At 34.6% G+C, this 18878-nt stretch overlaps 1 protein-coding gene across 1 annotated transcript; it reads left to right on the forward strand.

Annotated features, from left to right (window-relative positions):
• Positions 1–7214: 7214 nt before the first annotated feature.
• On the forward strand, positions 7215–18564 carry LOC116104986. Its single transcript, XM_031391409.1, has 19 exons — positions 7215–7402; positions 8205–8312; positions 8414–8548; positions 9598–10199; positions 10466–10590; positions 10705–11058; positions 11240–11592; positions 11960–12561; positions 12843–12952; positions 13067–13420; positions 13602–14114; positions 14495–15351; positions 15455–15540; positions 15628–15846; positions 15892–15910; positions 16189–16391; positions 16636–17004; positions 17519–17634; positions 18152–18564. Exons 1-19 carry the CDS (start codon positions 7280–7282, stop codon positions 18268–18270), a joined length of 5367 nt encoding a protein of 1788 aa, XP_031247269.1. The 5' UTR covers positions 7215–7279; the 3' UTR covers positions 18271–18564.
• The last annotated feature ends 314 nt before the right edge of the window (positions 18565–18878 follow it).

An 18878-nucleotide genomic window follows, 5' to 3' on the forward strand; every position in this document is an offset into this window, starting at 1 on the left:
TTTGGAAGAAGAAGATGATGAATAAGAGATATATGGTTAGGTTTTGAGAGGAAAGAAGAAAAGGTTGGGTTTGTGATAGTTGATGACAAGGAAAAAAAAAAGTCAGTAAATAGTGGTGTGAAAGAGCTCAAGCCAGCGTTCAAAAAGATATATCTAGGGTTACTATACCAGTCAAATTGTACATGCACTGCATTTTTTGCAGAGCTGAGTTGCACGGGCGATTCGATGCACTCTTTTTAGACATATTAATAAAAATCTCACGATATATATTATCTCTTAATTAATCTCATGAAGATGGAGTTAAGCACATAACTATCTCTTTTTGTTCTTTTAAGATTTCTGATTAAGGATTTTAAGTATGTTTTAATTTGCTGCACACTTGTATGATTAAATGGAATGCTTTATGAAACCATTACTATTGGCTTGTCTTAATGAATTATATGGTAGGGAAACCTAATTATCGAAAAGAGTTTAATTCATTTTACCAACTTTAGGGTGAGTATACTTGACTTTGCCGCAATTAATCATATTCTGCCTAAGGGTTATGGCTATCGAATTTTAACTGTGAATTTATCTTCTTAAAGGGTTATTTGTTAACTCCAACTTTTTTTTTTTTTTTTTTTAAATGATCGAAGATGCTCGGAATAGCTTACGGATACTTCAATTAATCTCCTAGGACTTTAGAATTACCGATTGGGTAAGAGCTTCAGTGATCACCCCTATTAATAACTGAAAAAGAACTCAAACTCAAGATCTCTTGAGTAATACACCTAATTCTATCGAACCACTCAGCCATCCAAAAGTTGGTTACTCAGCCACTAGGGGTTGGTTTCAACTCCACCTTCATCCCCTACTTTTTCCCAATTTTATTGCTCCATCAATTATTGGAAGATTCAAAACCCTAAACCATCACATTAATGGTGCCATGTCATTATCTCCTATCATAAATAAGTATTAATTAGATGGTAGGTATATCCTACTACATATCTTTTACTCATCTTAAAAATTTATGCTATATATTTATATGTACATTTATCTTTTCGTCAGTTACATTACTACATTATGCAGTTTTAGAAGGTTTATAAATAATTACATACAACATGATTTAATTAAATAAACTTATAAATAATCCATTACACCACTCTCCTCTACCTTGCAATAGTTGGAGTGCAGCAAGAACATTGACCATATGTATTTTCCTTGAAGCTTCGAATCTCTTATCAGATTCAAGCAATCACTTGTGAAAGAACTAATATTAATCACCACTGTTTCATTGGCGAGAAAGTGGTTGTAAAAATGTGTCCACATAAACGACAACATACAGTAGGGGCAGCTGACACATTAATTAATGTTGACCGGTTGAGAATATATATATGCCAATGGTGGATTGAAGTCGAAGGCAAAGTACAAAGTACCGTTAGTTTTAAGCTTTTAATGGCTTTAATCTTGATCAATGAACTATCATTTATCACTCACCACTCCTAGATGGTTCTTCTAGCAAATATATATACATTCTTTTGTTTTCTCGTTGGAAACGACAAAATTTCATTAAAGGAAAGAAATTACACCGATTTATATAAGCTACTTATATATACACAAATTTCAGTATGCATGTGAGGTTCTGGCTTTATTACATCCGTTCAAGTCCATTAACTGCTAATGCTTCATCCATTTGAATTCTCCCCTTAAATTTAATTGAGCGTTAAGTTTTGAAGGAGTCTTGGTTAGATTCCCGGTCAGTTCATGAATTAGAAATAATAGAGCATATCACGAGAAAACCTGAATCCTTGATTGATGTGAGCTAATATGAGATGTTGAAACCCAGATTGATCTGTTTACTAGTTTGGTTAGAGTACAGTAGAATAGTTATTCAATATACATGGTTCTCTGAAAGTTTTCAGATTTAACATATGATTAGATATGGTCAATGTACTACTGTTAATTATAACTAAAAGTACTTCAAAGATAGTGGAAATCAAAACAGGAGTTATGAGAAAAGGGTAATTAACCTTTATTAAATTTGATGTGGCCTGTGAAAGTAAGATATCCATTGTTGATAGAGTTAGAAAACGACACACAAAAACAAGAGAACATGGCATCTTGAGCCAAATAATCTTAGACAGCGTGAATGCTGTTAATGGTTTAGCAGGAATAGACACAGATGAGTTAAAGAAAACGTGGGTCCAATTCCCAAATATCAAGAGAGNAATATCTCTTGAGTAATACACCTAATTCTATCGAACCACTCAGCCATCCAAAAGTTGGTTACTCAGCCACTAGGGGTTGGTTTCAACTCCACCTTCATCCCCTACTTTTTCCCACTTTTATTGCTCCATCAATTATTGGAAGATTCAAAACCCTAAACCATCACATTAATGGTGCCATGTCATTATCTCCTATCATAAATAAGTATTAATTAGATGGGAGGTATATCCTACTACATATCTTTTACTCATCTTAAAAATTTATGCTATATATTTATATGTACATTTATCTTTTCGTCAGTTACATTACTACATTATGCAGTTTTAGAAGGTTTATAAATAATTACATACAACATGATTTAATTAAATAAACTTATAAATAATCCATTACACCACTCTCCTCTACCTTGCAATAGTTGGAGTGCAGCAAGAACATTGACCATATGTATTTTCCTTGAAGCTTCGAATCTCTTATCAGATTCAAGCAATCACTTGTGAAAGAACTAATATTAATCACCACTGTTTCATTGGCGAGAAAGTGGTTGTAAAAATGTGTCCACATAAACGACAACATACAGTAGGGGCAGCTGACACATTAATTAATGTTGACCGGTTGAGAATATATATATGCCAATGGTGGATTGAAGTCGAAGGCAAAGTACAAAGTACCGTTAGTTTTAAGCTTTTAATGGCTTTAATCTTGATCAATGAACTATCATTTATCACTCACCACTCCTAGATGGTTCTTCTAGCAAATATATATACATTCTTTTGTTTTCTCGTTGGAAACGACAAAATTTCATTAAAGGAAAGAAATTACACCGATTTATATAAGCTACTTATATATACACAAATTTCAGTATGCATGTGAGGTTCTGGCTTTATTACAACCGTTCAAGTCCATTAACTGCTAATGCTTCATCCATTTGAATTCTCCCCTTAAATTTAATTGAGCGTTAAGTTTTGAAGGAGTCTTGGTTAGATTCCCGGTCAGTTCATGAATTAGAAATAATAGAGCATATCACGAGAAAACCTGAATCCTTGATTGATGTGAGCTAATATGAGATGTTGAAACCCAGATTGATCTGTTTACTAGTTTGGTTAGAGTACAGTAGAATAGTTATTCAATATACATGGTTCTCTGAAAGTTTTCAGATTTAACATATGATTTGATATGGTCAATGTACTGTTTAATTATAACTAAAAGTACTTCAAAGATATTGGAAATCAAAACAGGAGTTATGAGAAAAGGGTAATTAACCTTTATTAAATTTGATGTGGCCTGTGAAAGTAAGATATCCATTGTTGATAGAGTTAGAAAACGAGACACAAAAACAAGAGAACATGGCATCTTGAGCCAAATAATCTTAGACAGCGTGAATGCTGTTAATGATTTAGCAGGAATAGACACAGATGAGTTAAAGAAAACGTGGGTCCAATTCCCAAATATCAAGAGAGAAGTTAAATGAATGAAAAGATAGTGAAGAGAAGAGCACCTGTCCATGTATTCCATCTTTTGTGGGTGCAATGTTAGAGAAGGAAATTTGAAAGAGACAGAAGCTAAAATCACACGTCAATGTCACTATTGGGCATTAGTGATTTTAGGAGAGGGAGATGGAGATGGGTTTTTGCCTCTTTTATTGGTGGGATGGGACTATTCCTCAATTTCCATTCATGGTAACAAAGCTACGTCCACACTTGCTATCCTAACCTTTCTCTGCTCGTCTAACTCGACTTTCCCAAGGTGGTTTGCTTTTGGCCTTCGTCCTCCTGCGTCTTATTATTATTATTTTTTTTTACTGCTTTTCTCTGTTACATTTTTTAGCCAGGCATTTCTTGCCACAAGATTCCCATGCCTTAACCTTCAAAAATTTTCACTTCTTTAACGGATTTGGACATTTATCTTTATTGGGAAACTCTGATTAGACGTCTCTTTCTCTATATCTTCTCAATGACTTAGCTGAAATCTATTTCAATATCAAAAGTCATATGATCAAAGGGTGTTCATCCAATAAAACTATCAATCATCCATGTGTAATCTAAGTAACTTGTTCGTCGTTATTGTTACTCTCAAATAGTGCAGTATGGGTACCGTAATCTTTTGAATAATGACGCTCTCATAAGTAGGTAATGAATTTCTACTTTCATGCAATATCATATTTTTTTTCCTTTTCACGTTTAAGCATCATCCTATGTTTACATGGGATTGTGTTATATATGCTCTTTAAGAAGACAATGGCCAAGCCCGATCTTCGATGTTTTAATAAAGTTGTTCATAACTAATTTTTGATTAACAGCTTAAAAATCAGTGTTAATCTACTGTATATTAGCTACTTATGTAATTTCGTATTCTTGTGTTTATATTTTTTATTATCAATTTTACTTATTAATAAATTTTATTTTCAATTTAAATTATGAAACAAACAAAACGTTATTACTAATTTCAATATCGTTTTACTTTTTTTGTTATTATTATTGATTTTTAATATGTGCAACTACAAAAAGAAGGCTTAATATATATCTTGGTTTATTTAACTATTCTTTTCTCTCAGTTATATATAATTCTTTGTATTTATATAACTGTTACTAGAAGAAAAGATGCTATCAAATTATATATCAAAATGAACTCATATTAACATAATATGTAAATAACACTGTAAGTTAAAGACTTGGTTGCATCCAGAAAATGCATCTAAAATGAGATTACAAAAATAGTTATTAATATATAAAGACTCCAAAGAAGCATTTTTTTTTTTTTTATTGGGGTGTTTTAATCAGTTTACGCACTCCTCAACTAATCCATCAGAACCTTAAAACTATCGATTAGATAAGAGTTATAATAACTAATTTTATTAGTGATTGAGGACGGATTCGAATTCAAAATCTCTTGAATAGTATACTTAAGAGTTCTTATTTAACCGTTTGACTATCCAGATATAATTGATTCAAAAGAAACATTGAAGAAGCCTTGTTTGCCATCCCCCTTTTTGTCATTCTCTCTTATCTTCAAACGGAGAAATTGCACAATGCCATGATCAGTGGAGTTTTCACCCACCTCTCTTTGAAACCTTCTCGTTCTTCAAAAGCTTGTTTGTTTCTTTATCTTCAACTTTTTTGTTTTTCAAGTCACGTCAGATACTGGCCTTAAAGTATAATAAATATTAGTGCAATGATGGAGAAATTTTTGCATTAGATACATAAAATATCATAGTATGATATTTATATCAATATTTATAATTAAATTTAAAATATCTTATTTTTTAAACTTAGCATACAACTTAACTGCCTTTAAAAAGAATCCATTATACACTTGAATTAACAACGAAATATTTACACACTTCAGTTAAAGTTAAAATAATTAAAGTCATAAGAAAAACATTTTTATTTTGATCCTATATTTTAATAATTTTGCATAAAATTACAGGACAATATTTAATTGAAAAGAAATAGGATAAAAATTTAAAAAGTTTCTTAATAATTGGTAATTTTTAAAAAATTACATATTTTTAAAGATATTAAGCAACAAAACTTACTCTCTGCATGATATTTCGAAATTATAGGAGTTAATATATTTCCCTTTTTTTTTGTTAAAACAAAAAAAATTTGGTTTATTCATTCGGTTGTAATGTCCATTATAATTCTCCTTATAAAATTATCAAAACCTCCCTAATAAGAGTGTCGAATACTTTTTATAAAAATAAATTTAATATTAAAAGCGATCTCAGAGCGGAGACATTTTTGACACCCAAAGTTTGGGAAAACGACTAACACCTATCCAAGGTTTAGCGAAACGATAGATTGGTATCCAAAAAGTTTCAAAAAGATAAACAAGTACCTTTCGTTAGTGAAAAGACTAGAATGCCCTTTAAGAAATATTAGTCTATTTTTTTAATTAATTTTAAACCCTTAAGTTTATTAATTCCATCAAATACCCCCAGAAAAAAGTTTAAAAATTAATAAAAACACTCCCACCGACCCATACTTGCCAGATTCCAGCGGCCATCGTCGATGGTAGCCGGAATCTGTCACAACGGTCTATGCTACCACCGAAAATGGCTGGTAATTCACCGATCTGGCTGTCGACGGCAGCAACACTCCATCTTTGCCAAAAATGTGGCCGTCATTGTCTGTCAACGATGACCATTTCTTTAGCCGTCACTTTTTGGCCAGATCTGGCATTTTGACGTCAGATTTGGCCTTTTCCTACCATATCCGTGGTAGATCTGACTGGAAAATGCCAGATCAGTGAATTATCACCCATTTACCGTGGTGGCGTAGACCGTTGTGATAGATTCTAGCTACCACAGGCGGTGGCCGTCGGAATCTAGCAAGTATGGGTGGATGGGGGTGTTTTTGTTAATTTTTAAACTTTTTTCTGGGAGTATTTGATGGAATTAATAAACTTAAAGGGTTTAAAAGTACTTAAAAAAATAGATTAATATTTCTTAAAGGACATTCTAGTCTTTTCACTAACGGAAGGTACCTATTTATCTTTTTGAAACCTTTTAGATACCAATCTGTCATTTTATTATGAATAATACTTTGGGTACTAATGGATGAGTACTAATTTGTGTACTAACTAAAGCATAGTACCTGTACTATGCGTATAGTACGGGTACTATGCTTTAGTTAGTACACAAATTAGTACTCATCCATTAGTACCCATAGCATCACTCTTTTATTATACCTTGTTCGGCCCCCAAAGTTTTAACTCTCACGAAGCACCCAATTAAATTCGGAGGCCCCATATCCAGGTCACCGAACTGTGATTTTAACTTCACTCTCTTTTTAAATAATATATGAATAATACTTTGGGTACTAACGGATGGGTACTAATCTGTGTACTAACTAAAGCATAGTACGGGTACTATACGCATAGTACGAGTACTATGCTTTAGTTAGTACACAGATTAGTACCCATCCATTAGTACCCATAGCATCACTCATAATATATATATATTTTGTGATTTTGATTCCCGCCATTTAAACCCACCTCAATAACAACACCATTCATTTTAAGATTAAATCCTCTTTTTTCAAGATCTCACCGCCTACACTATATTCCTATCACCAAAATGGCGAAACCTAAAGAAATGGTAGTAGTTGAAGAAGAAGTGAAATCGGAGGGTCTCGAAATCACTTCCATTGGATCTCTATATGAAGGTTCTTGGGAGAAGAAGTACTGGAGCTCCTCTAGGGTTCGATTTAAAATTCTCTACTTATTTTATCAATTCCTAGATCTAAATTTGAATTTCGCCTTTTGTTTCTCAAATGATGTGTCAGAAATGGCCTGTTAGGTTGTTGTCACTAATAATTTGTATAGATGAGAACAAAATATTTATATTTAAATCTTTACAATTGCTTGTTTGATGGTTAACGTTGTGATTATAACTCATGGTTGAGATGCATAGTATGTTGCATAAGCGAATAGTTTGCATATGAAAGAATAAAAGTTCTTTGGAGAAGAAAACCGTTTGAATGGTGTTTGGATTTTACATTGAAGCCCTAAAACTTGAAAAATACAGTGATTGCCTGGGAGGACGAAATTTGAGATTGAAATTGATAAGGAAGCTAGAAATTCGTATGCATTAGGAGAATAAAAAACTGAAAAGATATTGGACTTTTTGAAGTAATGACTTAAAGAATTTTCTAAAGCAGCAAACCTGTTCTTAACATAGTTGTGAGTTTTATTCATCGGGTCTTTTCATTCAAACTATGGTCTTCAATGTCGTCGGCGTCTACTGCTAGGCCTCGTGTCCTACATCAAATGTCCAAATGAACAAGATCTTAAGGCCTGAATAAGCTTAAATCTAATTTGAATCGAAGAGATGAGATATATAAAATCGAGCTTATCATTAAGTTGGTAATTGGGATTTTTCGTGAAGATTATGGACTATTGTTCTTGGAGAAAATGGAATCAGTTATCCTAGTTTTATGCAGTATGCTATTTACCATCTTTTTATGTCAATTGGATGTTGGTTGTATCTTGTTATTTTATAGGGGAAAGATCGCTACCCTTACCCAGTGGGATTCCATGCTGTTCGAGCTCATAATGGGAGTACCTGCAAGATGGAAATTCATGAAGGTCCTAAAGGGCCTTTATTTACGGTGTGTAGAAGACCTTACACTATCAAATTTTGATGTAACTGGATTTTGGTTGCAATAATCTATGAAATTAATGAAGTATAGGTTCCAACACTCACATGCAGATCACTTCTGCTGGTGGGCCTTCTTGTTCTGGGCAAACACCAGATATTGCATGGGATAAGTTTCAGAAGAAATATTGTCCCCGCATGAAGACATGGCATGGAAAGAGACTTTCATGCAAGATAGATGGCGTGGAGGTAGATCTTAGTTCATCTCATCAGCAGATAGATTTGCATTTGGATCTGATAGGGATGATTGCTGTTATGTTGTGACCTTCCTCATGTTCTTATAATGGATGTACTTTTAATATAATTTGGAATTAAATTGGCTTGATATGGGGTTGTCCTGGTGAAAATTCTGATTTTCCGTTTAATCGCTATTCTATCTTTATCCTTTATTTTAGTTTTAAAAAAACATCCTCATCCTCACTGCAGCTGTATCTGTGAGCATTATTTATTTTTTATTTTTTATTTTTTGGGTAAGTAATGTGAACGTTGTTTTTCTTGACAGTAATTTGATCCTTGTTGTTTACAGAGAAATAGCGATTTTTTTTTATTAGTGTTGAAATGTTGAATTTTGCTTTCGAGGGGCTTATCCGATTTAAGAATGAAGAACATAGAGATCTAGGGACTGTTATGAATTATTACAGTTCAACCTTTAATCTGCCTGGTTGTGGAGGAGGGATTAAAATGAGTAGTCTGCTATCCCAGAGATAATGAAATTGTGTGGTTTTTGGCGAATCTGATTTGATAATTTCATTTTAGAAATAATGGTACGTGGGCCCCTGATTCTTTGATGCCGCAGCCATCAATGCTTACCTTAGTGATGCTTACACAGAGGTGACAAAGATGGCTGAGGTCAAACTTTGCCACTGAGGTTTTCTACTGAAGTTTTGAACTGTTGTGCAGAACCTATTGGGTAACATTTTGTTTGAATTATGTAACCAACCAAGTAGCTTCTGTTTTTGCAGTTTCTGGTACTTGTACACTAAATTGTGATCTTTAATATTATATCTGTGTTCTTGACATCCTTGGTTATTTCTTGGCTGTTCTTTGCTATTGGATATGGGTGCTTCTTGGGATTAATCTCTAATCTGTAGGTGAATTACTTTTCTGTCTGCTAGCAATGGAAATCATTTCTTGTTTTATTCTGTTCTTTTTGCCTTTACATTCTCTTCCAATGGTAAACAAAAGAATCCAAGATATAGTGCTAAATGGAATTCCTTGTCTCTGCATTTGGTGGGCAGTTTTTCGGGTTCAAAAATTCATTTGTCCAGAGGTTACTTCGAGAACTGGTGGCAAATGTCAACGGGACAGCAGAAAGGAACTTATTATCTTCCAGCTTATGCAACGGGGCTTCCGATAGAGAGCATGATAAACATCCAGATGCATGCATAAATCTAGATTTACAGTCGGACATCGAGAGAACAAAGATTACAAACAAGAGAAGTAGATGTGAAATAAAAAATACAAAGCCAGTTGGTAGGAATGGCCTTAAGAAACCTCGATCTCAAGGTTTGAAATGCGATTCTGAGGCTACAAGCTCAGTACAAGTAAATCAGAGGAATCATAAGCATGGAAGTTCTATGCCTCTTTCTGCTTCTGAAGAAGGGAATGACTTTCATAAAAATCAAGGAGCTTTGGCAGCATCAGAGAACTTGATTTTTAAAACAGCTGAGGGGGAAGATGGTTACTTTTCGGCTAAAGACAGTTTTCCTTCAGTATCCGTTGACTTTTCTGCTAATCTCTCTGAGGGAACTGTTCCAGCTCAAAAAATGAACAAACTTGTGGGTTCTGAAATTGTTAAATCCACTAGAGTGACCAACAACTTGACTGAAGAGGAAAACCTGTGAGCACATTTCCTTTATCTTTCTCTTTTTTAATTAACATCCAGGAACTTAAGTGTTTTTAGGATATATTTATGCCTTTTGATTTTCACACACTTTCCATCTGCCCTCCCACAGTATTTAGGCACTTAGACTTAGACTGTAACACATAAAGCTAAGCTTTTTTCATTTCCATTTGTGGGCAAATTTGTGCAAAATCTTGACTTTATTGTCATATTGCTGTGGACTATGTTATGAAAAACATTCTTAACTTCTCACAGCTTGATAGGTCAAATAATTTCAGCTTTCTGGTAGCAGCAGAAGATAAAGCTGGAGATGCACCAATCGCCAATGACTCTCTTGGTGTAGAAACTATCAATCTCTGCGCCCCTGATCCTTTAGATTTTGTGCAAGGTATTCCTTACAATGTTATTTGTACTCTGTAGGTACTGGATTGGCTAAACTCTTGCATTCCACTATTAGTATTGAGTCATCATCCTCTTTATATTGATTTATTCATCAATGCAGATAACAGTGCACATTCCTCACCAGCTACCCAGGATAAAAGTACCTACAATCTGAAAGAAGACTTTACCACAGCCCACAATGTCATTCCTGAAGGATTAGTGATTGATTCACATGCAAAAGAAGAAATGAACACATTTAATTCAACTGCAAGTTCTGGAAAGAGTGATTCTGATTCAATTGGTCAGGAAATTGCCACTGCTATGATGACAGTTCTACTCCCACAAGCAATTCCTCTGCTTAATAAGGTCTCAAGGAAGAAAAAGGCAACCCTTAAAGCTTCTGAATCTTTGTCTTGTAGGGTGAATCCCAAGAAGAATGATGAAACTAGCCGCTTTGTGGATGCTTCATTTCCAGGTAAGTTGACCTTAAAATCTTTGTATTTGCTAATAATTTTATTCCAAGATCTGGTAGTAGCTTCAATAGATTTTGTAGGCCAATTTTTTCTATCAAATTTCAAGAATATGCTTATAAAAGAAATTTTGTGGTGTATGTATTCGTGTAGCTTGGTTATTAGTTTCCTCTTTTAAACTTGCAGCTGCAATGATAACTGAGAAGACAAATGTGGAAATGGAGGAAAAGATGCAAATCCCCAAAATAAATCTTGGTTCAGCTCCAAGTTTTGAACATTCCATGTCTGTTATTCTTGACAGTTTTGATGATGATGTATGGGGTGACCATATAACTAACCAAATAGCATTGTCTTCCAAAACTTTGAAAGCTGATCAACCTGGCATTGATAAAGATAAAAATCTTTTGACCACTCGAAAAGAGAATGTTGGAGATGTGAGAAACGAATCATTAGTTTGTGCTCAGAACAGCAAGAACAAAAATATCTTGTGTCATGATGAAATAAACATGATTTTGGATAAAAAGCTTCCAGAAAGTGATGTTTGCNGAAGTTTTGAACTGTTGTGCAGAACCTATTGTGTAGCATTTTGTTTGAATTATGTAACCAACCAAGTAGCTTCTGTTTTTGCAGTTTCTGGTACTTGTACACTAAATTGTGATCTTTAATATTATATTTGTCTTCTTGACATCCTTGGTTATTTCTTGGCTGTTCTTTGCTATTGGATATGGGTGCTTCTTGGGATTAATCTCTAATCTGTAGGTGAATTACTTTTCTGTCTGCTAGCAATAGAAATCATTTCTTGTTTTATTCTGTTCTTTTTTCCTTTACATTCTCTTCCAATGGTAAACAAAAGAATCCAAGATATAGTGCTAAATGGAATTCCTTGTCTCTGCATTTGGTGGACAGTTTTTCGGGTTCAAAAATTCATTTGTCCAGAGGTTACTTCGAGAACTGGTGGCAAATGTCAACGGGACAGCAGAAAGGAACTTATTATCTTCCAGCTTATGCAACGGGGCTTCCGATAGAGAGCATGATAAACATCCAGATGCATGCATAAATCTAGATTTACAGTCGGACATCGAGAGAACAAAGATTACAAACAAGAGAAGTAGATGTGAAATAAAAAATACAAAGCCAGTTGGTAGGAATGGCCTTAAGAAACCTCGATCTCAAGGTTTGAAATGCGATTCTGAGGCTACAAGCTCAGTACAAGTAAATCAGAGGAATCATAAGCATGGAAGTTCTATGCCTCTTTCTGCTTCTGAAGAAGGGAATGACTTTCATAAAAATCAAGGAGCTTTGGCAGCATCAGAGAACTTGATTTTTAAAACAGCTGAGGGGGAAGATGGTTACTTTTCGGCTAAAGACAGTTTTCCTTCAGTATCCGTTGACTTTTCTGCTAATCTCTCTGAGGGAACTGTTCCAGCTCAAAAAATGAACAAACTTGTGGGTTCTGAAATTGTTAAATCCACTAGAGTGACCAACAACTTGACTGAAGAGGAAAACCTGTGAGCACATTTCCTTTATCTTTCTCTTTTTTAATTAACATCCAGGAACTTAAGTGTTTTTAGGATATATTTATGCCTTTTGATTTTCACACACTTTCCATCTGCCCTCCCACAGTATTTAGGCACTTAGACTTAGACTGTAACACATAAAGCTAAGCTTTTTTCATTTTCATTTGTGGGCAAATTTGTGCAAAATCTTGACTTTATTGTCATATTGCTGTGGACTATGTTATGAAAAACATTCTTAACTTCTCACAGCTTGATAGGTCAAATAATTTCAGCTTTCTGGTAGCAGCAGAAGATAAAGCTGGAGATGCACCAATCCCCAATGACTCTCTTGGTGTAGAAACTATCAATCTCTGCGCCCCTGATCCTTTAGATTTTGTGCAAGGTATTCCTTACAATGTTATTTGTACTCCGTAGGTACTGGATTGGCTAAACTCTTGCATTCCACTATTAGTAATGAGTCATCATCCTCTTTATATTGATTTATTCATCAATGCAGATAACAGCGCACATTCCTCACCAGCTACCCAGGATAAAAGTACCTACAATCTGAAAGAAGACTATACCACAGCCCACAATGTCATTCCTGAAGGATTAGTGACTGATTCACATGCAAAAGAAGAAATGAACACATTTAATTCAACTGCAAGTTCTGGAAAGAGTGATTCTGATTCAATTGTTCAGGAAATTGCCACTGCTATGATGACAGTTCTACTCCCACAAGCAATTCCTCTGCTTAATGAGGTCTCAAGGAAGAAAAAGGCAACCCTTAAAGCTTCTGAATCTTTGTCTTGTAGGGTGAATCCCAAGAAGAATGATGAAACTAGCAGCTTTGTGGATGCTTCATTTCCAGGTAAGTTGACCTTAAAATCTTTGTATTTGCTAATAATTTTATTCCAAGATCTGGTAGTAGCTTCAATAGATTTTGTAGGCCAATTTTTTCTATCAAATTTCAAGAATATGCTTATAAAAGAAATTTTGTGGTGTATGTATTCGTGTAGCTTGGTTATTAGTTTCCTCTTTTAAACTTGCAGCTGCAATGATAACTGAGAGGACAAATGTGGAAATGGAGGAAAAGATGCAAATCCCCAAAATAAATCTTGGTTCAGCTCCAAGTTTTGAACATTCCATGTCTGTTATTCTTGACAGTTTTGATGATGATGTATGTGGTGACCATATAACTAACCAAATAGCATTGTCTTCCAAAACTTTGAAAGCTGATCAACCTGGCATTGATAAAGATAAAAATCTTTTGACCACTCGAAAAGAGGATGTTGGACATGTGAGAAACGAATCATTAGTTTGTGCTCAGAACAGCAAGAGCAAAAATATCCTGTGTCATGATGAAATAAACATGATTTTGGATAAAAAGCTTCCAGAAAGTGATGTTTGCACGTCTGAGTCTGTTTTAGACTGTAGATTTTCTGGCAAGAAAGTTTTCTCTGAAAGGGACCACGATGTTTGTGTAAATTTTGACCAAAACTCAGCCGGCATTGGGATCCATCTTGTGGAGAAAGACATCAAAATTGAATCCGATTGCACTGAGGGTAATGTCATGACCCAACCTTTTGTATATTTTGTATTAGTACCCACATGGTAAGAACTTGACATAACTGGTGCACCTAACTTCAGTTTGCCAGAGGGGGCTAAAAGCAGCTTTTCTACTGCCCTTCAAATTAGTAAACTCAAATTTATTTAGTACTCTATCTTCAGAAACAACTTATATGTCAAAGGACTTATACTTTTTCTTTCTGAGCAAGAACTGGAAGCTATAAATCGTAAAATGCATATAACCTTTTCAGCTATTCATGAAAAAACCATTTTCAATATTGAGCTTTTTAAAGTTTTTTATTCCTTTAGGCCCTGATAATCCTAGTCTTTATGATTGTCTAGTAATCACATACTGGTTGTGCTTTTGCCTTTGTAGATGCAAACGATGCCCACCAAAGGGGTATGAGTAATTCAGTGCAACTCTCAGGGAAGGATATTTCCACTAAAATAGCAGCTAGTGAGACTGTCTCTGTTGCGGAAGCTCCAAAAAAAGTATATTCCAGAAAGAAGGTCTCAAAAAAAGCTCTTTTAATAAAAAAATTCAGTGGTCCTCTCTCAGAAAGTATCATATTCAGAAACTTTGAAATTGATTGTGTCCCCAAAACATATTGTGCCACAGAAACTTTGGCTGTCTCTGTGATTAGTGAAATGAAATCTTCTGATGACAAGCAACATGAAGAAGATTTTGGTGCTAAAACTAGGCTTGAGGAACAATCCCATGTTTCATCTGTTATATCTCAAAATGCAGCAGTGTTTGGTGACTCCAAAGGAGAGGAACTTTGCAATTCTTCTGATCCATATGCCATACACATGAAGAAAACTGAAGGCCATTCTGACGAGGAACTGTTTGGGCAAATGAAGCTTGTAGAGTCTAATCCTTCTGTAGTATTTCAGAAACAGAAGACAAGTTTCTCTGAATATAACTGTAATTCCAAGGAAGTTAAAGTTAGTTCAGACACGAAGCTTCAAAAGAATGTAGAGCTCAATAATGAGCTAGAGGGCATTGTTGACTTTGCAGGATGCTATTTCCATCCCATGCCTATTTCTTCAGTGTTGTTAACCACAAAAGGGAATGAAATCTACATTTGTGTTTCATGTGGCCTTTTGAATGAGAAGAACAGAACCCTGTTCATCTACAAGGTAGCAATTCAAGAACAGAGCGTAGGATGCCCTTCTTTCATTGGCCACACATCAGTAATTTTGCCATTTCTAAAAGATATATTCGGTAGAGATGTAAGTTCTTATATAAATGCTTTGCAGTCAATTGATTATTTGGGCTTGGTATGCTTATCTGCTCTTTGTTGAATTTCCCGACATTTATGTTATTCTTGACTAGATTGCACTGGAAACATCTTGTTGGCTATTCACTCCAGATGGACAGTGTCTTGTTTTGCTTGGCAGCATCGAGACACCTTATTGCAGGTTGATTATTTTTTAGAGTATATTACAGAATATAATTATGAAACAAGAGCAAGATTATGGGGGCTAATTTCCTACAAATGTTCTCAGGGAAGGCAGAATTGATTGTTTGTGCTCAACATGTACATTGGAGTGCAGTGAGAAGAATGCAGTGAAGATTGTGCAAGCTAAATCACGTTATGTCTCTGTTGTTGCAAATCTCAAAACAGATGACAGTGTGCAGTGTATATTGGTTTGTGAACCTTACTATGTCATTGCTGTTGGCGAGAGTGGGAGAATGCATGTCTGGGAAATGGATTCAACATGGAGGTGAATTTACTATCTAGTTTTACTTATTTTCAATGTTTGAAGCAGTTGCCTTGCTTCTTTTATGGTATTTCAAGCATGCTTAATTTACTCTTAAGGTTTCATATTGCAGCAGTGAACTGGTTGCAGTATAAAACTATTTGGTTGTTCTACTTTACGATTTGGATGATATATATGATTTGACTAGAGCTTTATTTGATCCACTTTTACTAATGACAGGATCTTTTTTGAAACTGATTGTGCCTGACATATCAGTTTAGTCACTACGTTCATATCAATCAACATTGGTGTACCTTTCTCAATAACCCATATATGTTGTTTTCATTTTCCTTGGGGATGTTTTAGTGGAGTTGTTTTTTATTACTTGATCATCTATTCCAAGTGGGGAAAACAATTTCATCTGTTCTCACAATTTGCAGTGCATGGATTGAAGAATTTGTCATATCAGTTGATGATTACATATATCCTTGCATAGTGGAGCTGAAGAAAATCCCAAATTCTGCTTCTCTTCTTGTTGGTCATAACGGTTTTGGGGAATTTGGTTTATGGTATGTTGCTTCCGAGTTCCTATCCTCGCTGGTTTTTTCATGAATATTGTCTTCTCTTATTGGATGTAATTAGAATCACTCTGTATTTCTTGAGTCTACTTGATGATCATTGTCACAGAAACCTTTATATACTGTTATTTTTTATTATTTTCTAATTTTTTATATTTGCATTTACTGGATTTCAATTATTATTTTGTGCTTTTCATGTTAACTTTTTGCCCATAGTAACACTTATTTCTTTCAGGGATATTTCGAGACGAGCCTTTCTGTCAAGGTTCTGTGCTCCAAGCACTTCAATTTATCAATTCTTTCCAATAAATTTCTTTCGTTGGCGAAGAGATGTCTCTGTTTCATCAGGAACTACTTTGGCGGAGAACATCAAAGGAATTATGGATGCAACAAAGTTGTGGTTCTCAAAACACCATGAGAACAATTCTTTTCTTCAGTCGGAGGGGGAAGATATTGCCATTTGGTTTCTTGTCTCAACTGCCTCTGTTTCTGAAGCTCAACATAATCATATATCAAGTGATTGCCAAACAAATCCTGTCAGATTTTGGAGGCTAGCCCTACTGGTGAAAAACATGGTTATCTTGGGAAGTACATTGGATCCAAGGTGCTATGAAGTTTAATTCTCTTAGTTTCAAACTGGTTTCCTAATTTCAATGATTGGAAGGTCTTAAATGTTCTACAGAATGGCACCGTCCATTCTGTTTGGTTATCATGGTATTTAATATTTTTATCATCATTTTGGTAGCAGTTGATATAAATGCGGTTTGATGCATGCAACATATTTCATATGAGATTCAGTATGAAGTTGCTTCATCTTATTCCTAAATCGGTATTGAACTGTTATTGGAAGTAATGATCCTTTCCAATTAATTAGATCAGTTCAAGATCAATAGCTGATGTAATAAGAAAGGATAAAACTTTTTGGGAAAATTACTTTTATCAGTTATGCTTTGAGAGTGGTGAAAATAAGAGAAAATGCATTATGCATTTGTGATTCTGATAATAAATAATAATAATAAAAGTTTAATAACTTTAAGCCTAGCTGAATGCTCACAAGTTCTTTCATGTTATTGACATTTGAAACGCTGGAAGTTTGAATTATAGAACTCATTGTGCAGGGCTGCTGCCATTGGTGCATTTTCTGGTCATGGGATCATTGGTACTGATGATGGACTTGTGTATGTATGGGAACTGTCTTCAGGAACTAAACTTGGTACTCTGCATCATTTTAAAGGTATGCTTCAATCCTGACCTAATTGATTTTCTGTTTATATGGTTGTGAAGCTAGTGACCTACATACAAATACTGAAAATTATTGACTTGATTTGTCATGTATAGATCTCTTTTCTATTCAATTTTACATTGTAACTGGAAACTAAGATGCATTGTCCTCCTCCTGACTGGTGAGTCTAGTTTGCGATTGGCTTTAGTGATTGTAGCCATTATGTTAAACTGATCGATTAAATTAGCTGATTATCTGGTGGAGATATGAAGCAAGAAATATCCCAATCATATGAAAATCTCTCTCTCTCTCTCTCTCTAATATACAAATACCTATAGAACTATTGAAATCATTTTAAAGATTCACGTTGCACCCAACTATCTCAACAGCTTTTTCTGAGAATTTATTTCAGGTCAAATTAAACAAAGCCATATTTTGGTTAGAGTGTGACTTAATTGTAGAATTCTTCATTTCATCAATTATCATTCCACTAATTTGTAAATAACTGAGTATTTTTAAATGGTATTAGGTGGCACTGTTTCATGCATTGCTACAGATGATTCAAATTCACAAGTCTTGGCTGTAGCTGGTGATGGAGGTCAATTGCTACTCTATATGCATTCTGGAAAAAACAATGCAAATCAATAAGACTAACAGGTTTTGCTATCGGTGAGTCGGTAAATATATTCTAACCATACAGTTCACACACTTGAAATGGTTTATTGTTCTATTTGGGTGCAAATATGCAGAGAGTTCTTTTTTCTTCTGTTTTCATGAAGAATGTGAGAAGGCCAACATATATGTACTGGATAATGAGTGCAACATATGTAATTAGTTTAAATTCATTCACGATTAAGTTGAAAAATTACTAGAAACAGTGACCAAAACTTTGACTGTGCATTTGTTTCTCAGCGCTGATTTTTTCTTTTTTCCATGAATTGTTGAGCAGTATTAATATTATATATTCTTGATAATTTAAATTAAAATGATATGACTTGTGTGAATTTGATTGATTGAGGCATTGGGTAGGTAATTTCTAACCTTTTGGTAGAATCCAATGGGCAGAAATATGTAATTTGTAGAGCAGGTAGATGTGAACCTTCCCTTATATATAAAGGTAGAAAAATAACTCATCCCGCCCGGCCGTGGTGGGTTATGCAAAATTGTGGGTTGGGCCTAACTCGGCCCGCCCTTGGCTTGCCTAGAAGGGTTGGCTTTAGTCTGGTCTGCCAACCCTAACGTGATGGGTTTTTGTG

The sequence above is a fragment of the Pistacia vera genome, unplaced genomic scaffold (assembly GCF_008641045.1).
Source record: "Pistacia vera cultivar Batoury unplaced genomic scaffold, PisVer_v2 Contig490, whole genome shotgun sequence".
Classification (NCBI taxonomy): Eukaryota; Viridiplantae; Streptophyta; class Magnoliopsida; order Sapindales; family Anacardiaceae; genus Pistacia; species Pistacia vera.

What these genes read in the sequence shown, in the direction of transcription:
- LOC116104986 (XM_031391409.1), top strand. Translation starts at nt 7,280, where the DNA reads ATGGCGAAACCTAAAGAAATGGTAGTAGTTGAAGAAGAAGTGAAATCG. An exon ending in CTAAAGGGCCTTTATTTACG is followed by an intron (nt 8,313 to 8,413) that starts GTGTGTAGAAGA and finishes ACTCACATGCAG; the next exon opens with ATCACTTCTGCTGGTGGGCC. An exon ending in TCCTTTAGATTTTGTGCAAG is followed by an intron (nt 12,953 to 13,066) that starts GTATTCCTTACA and finishes TCATCAATGCAG; the next exon opens with ATAACAGCGCACATTCCTCA.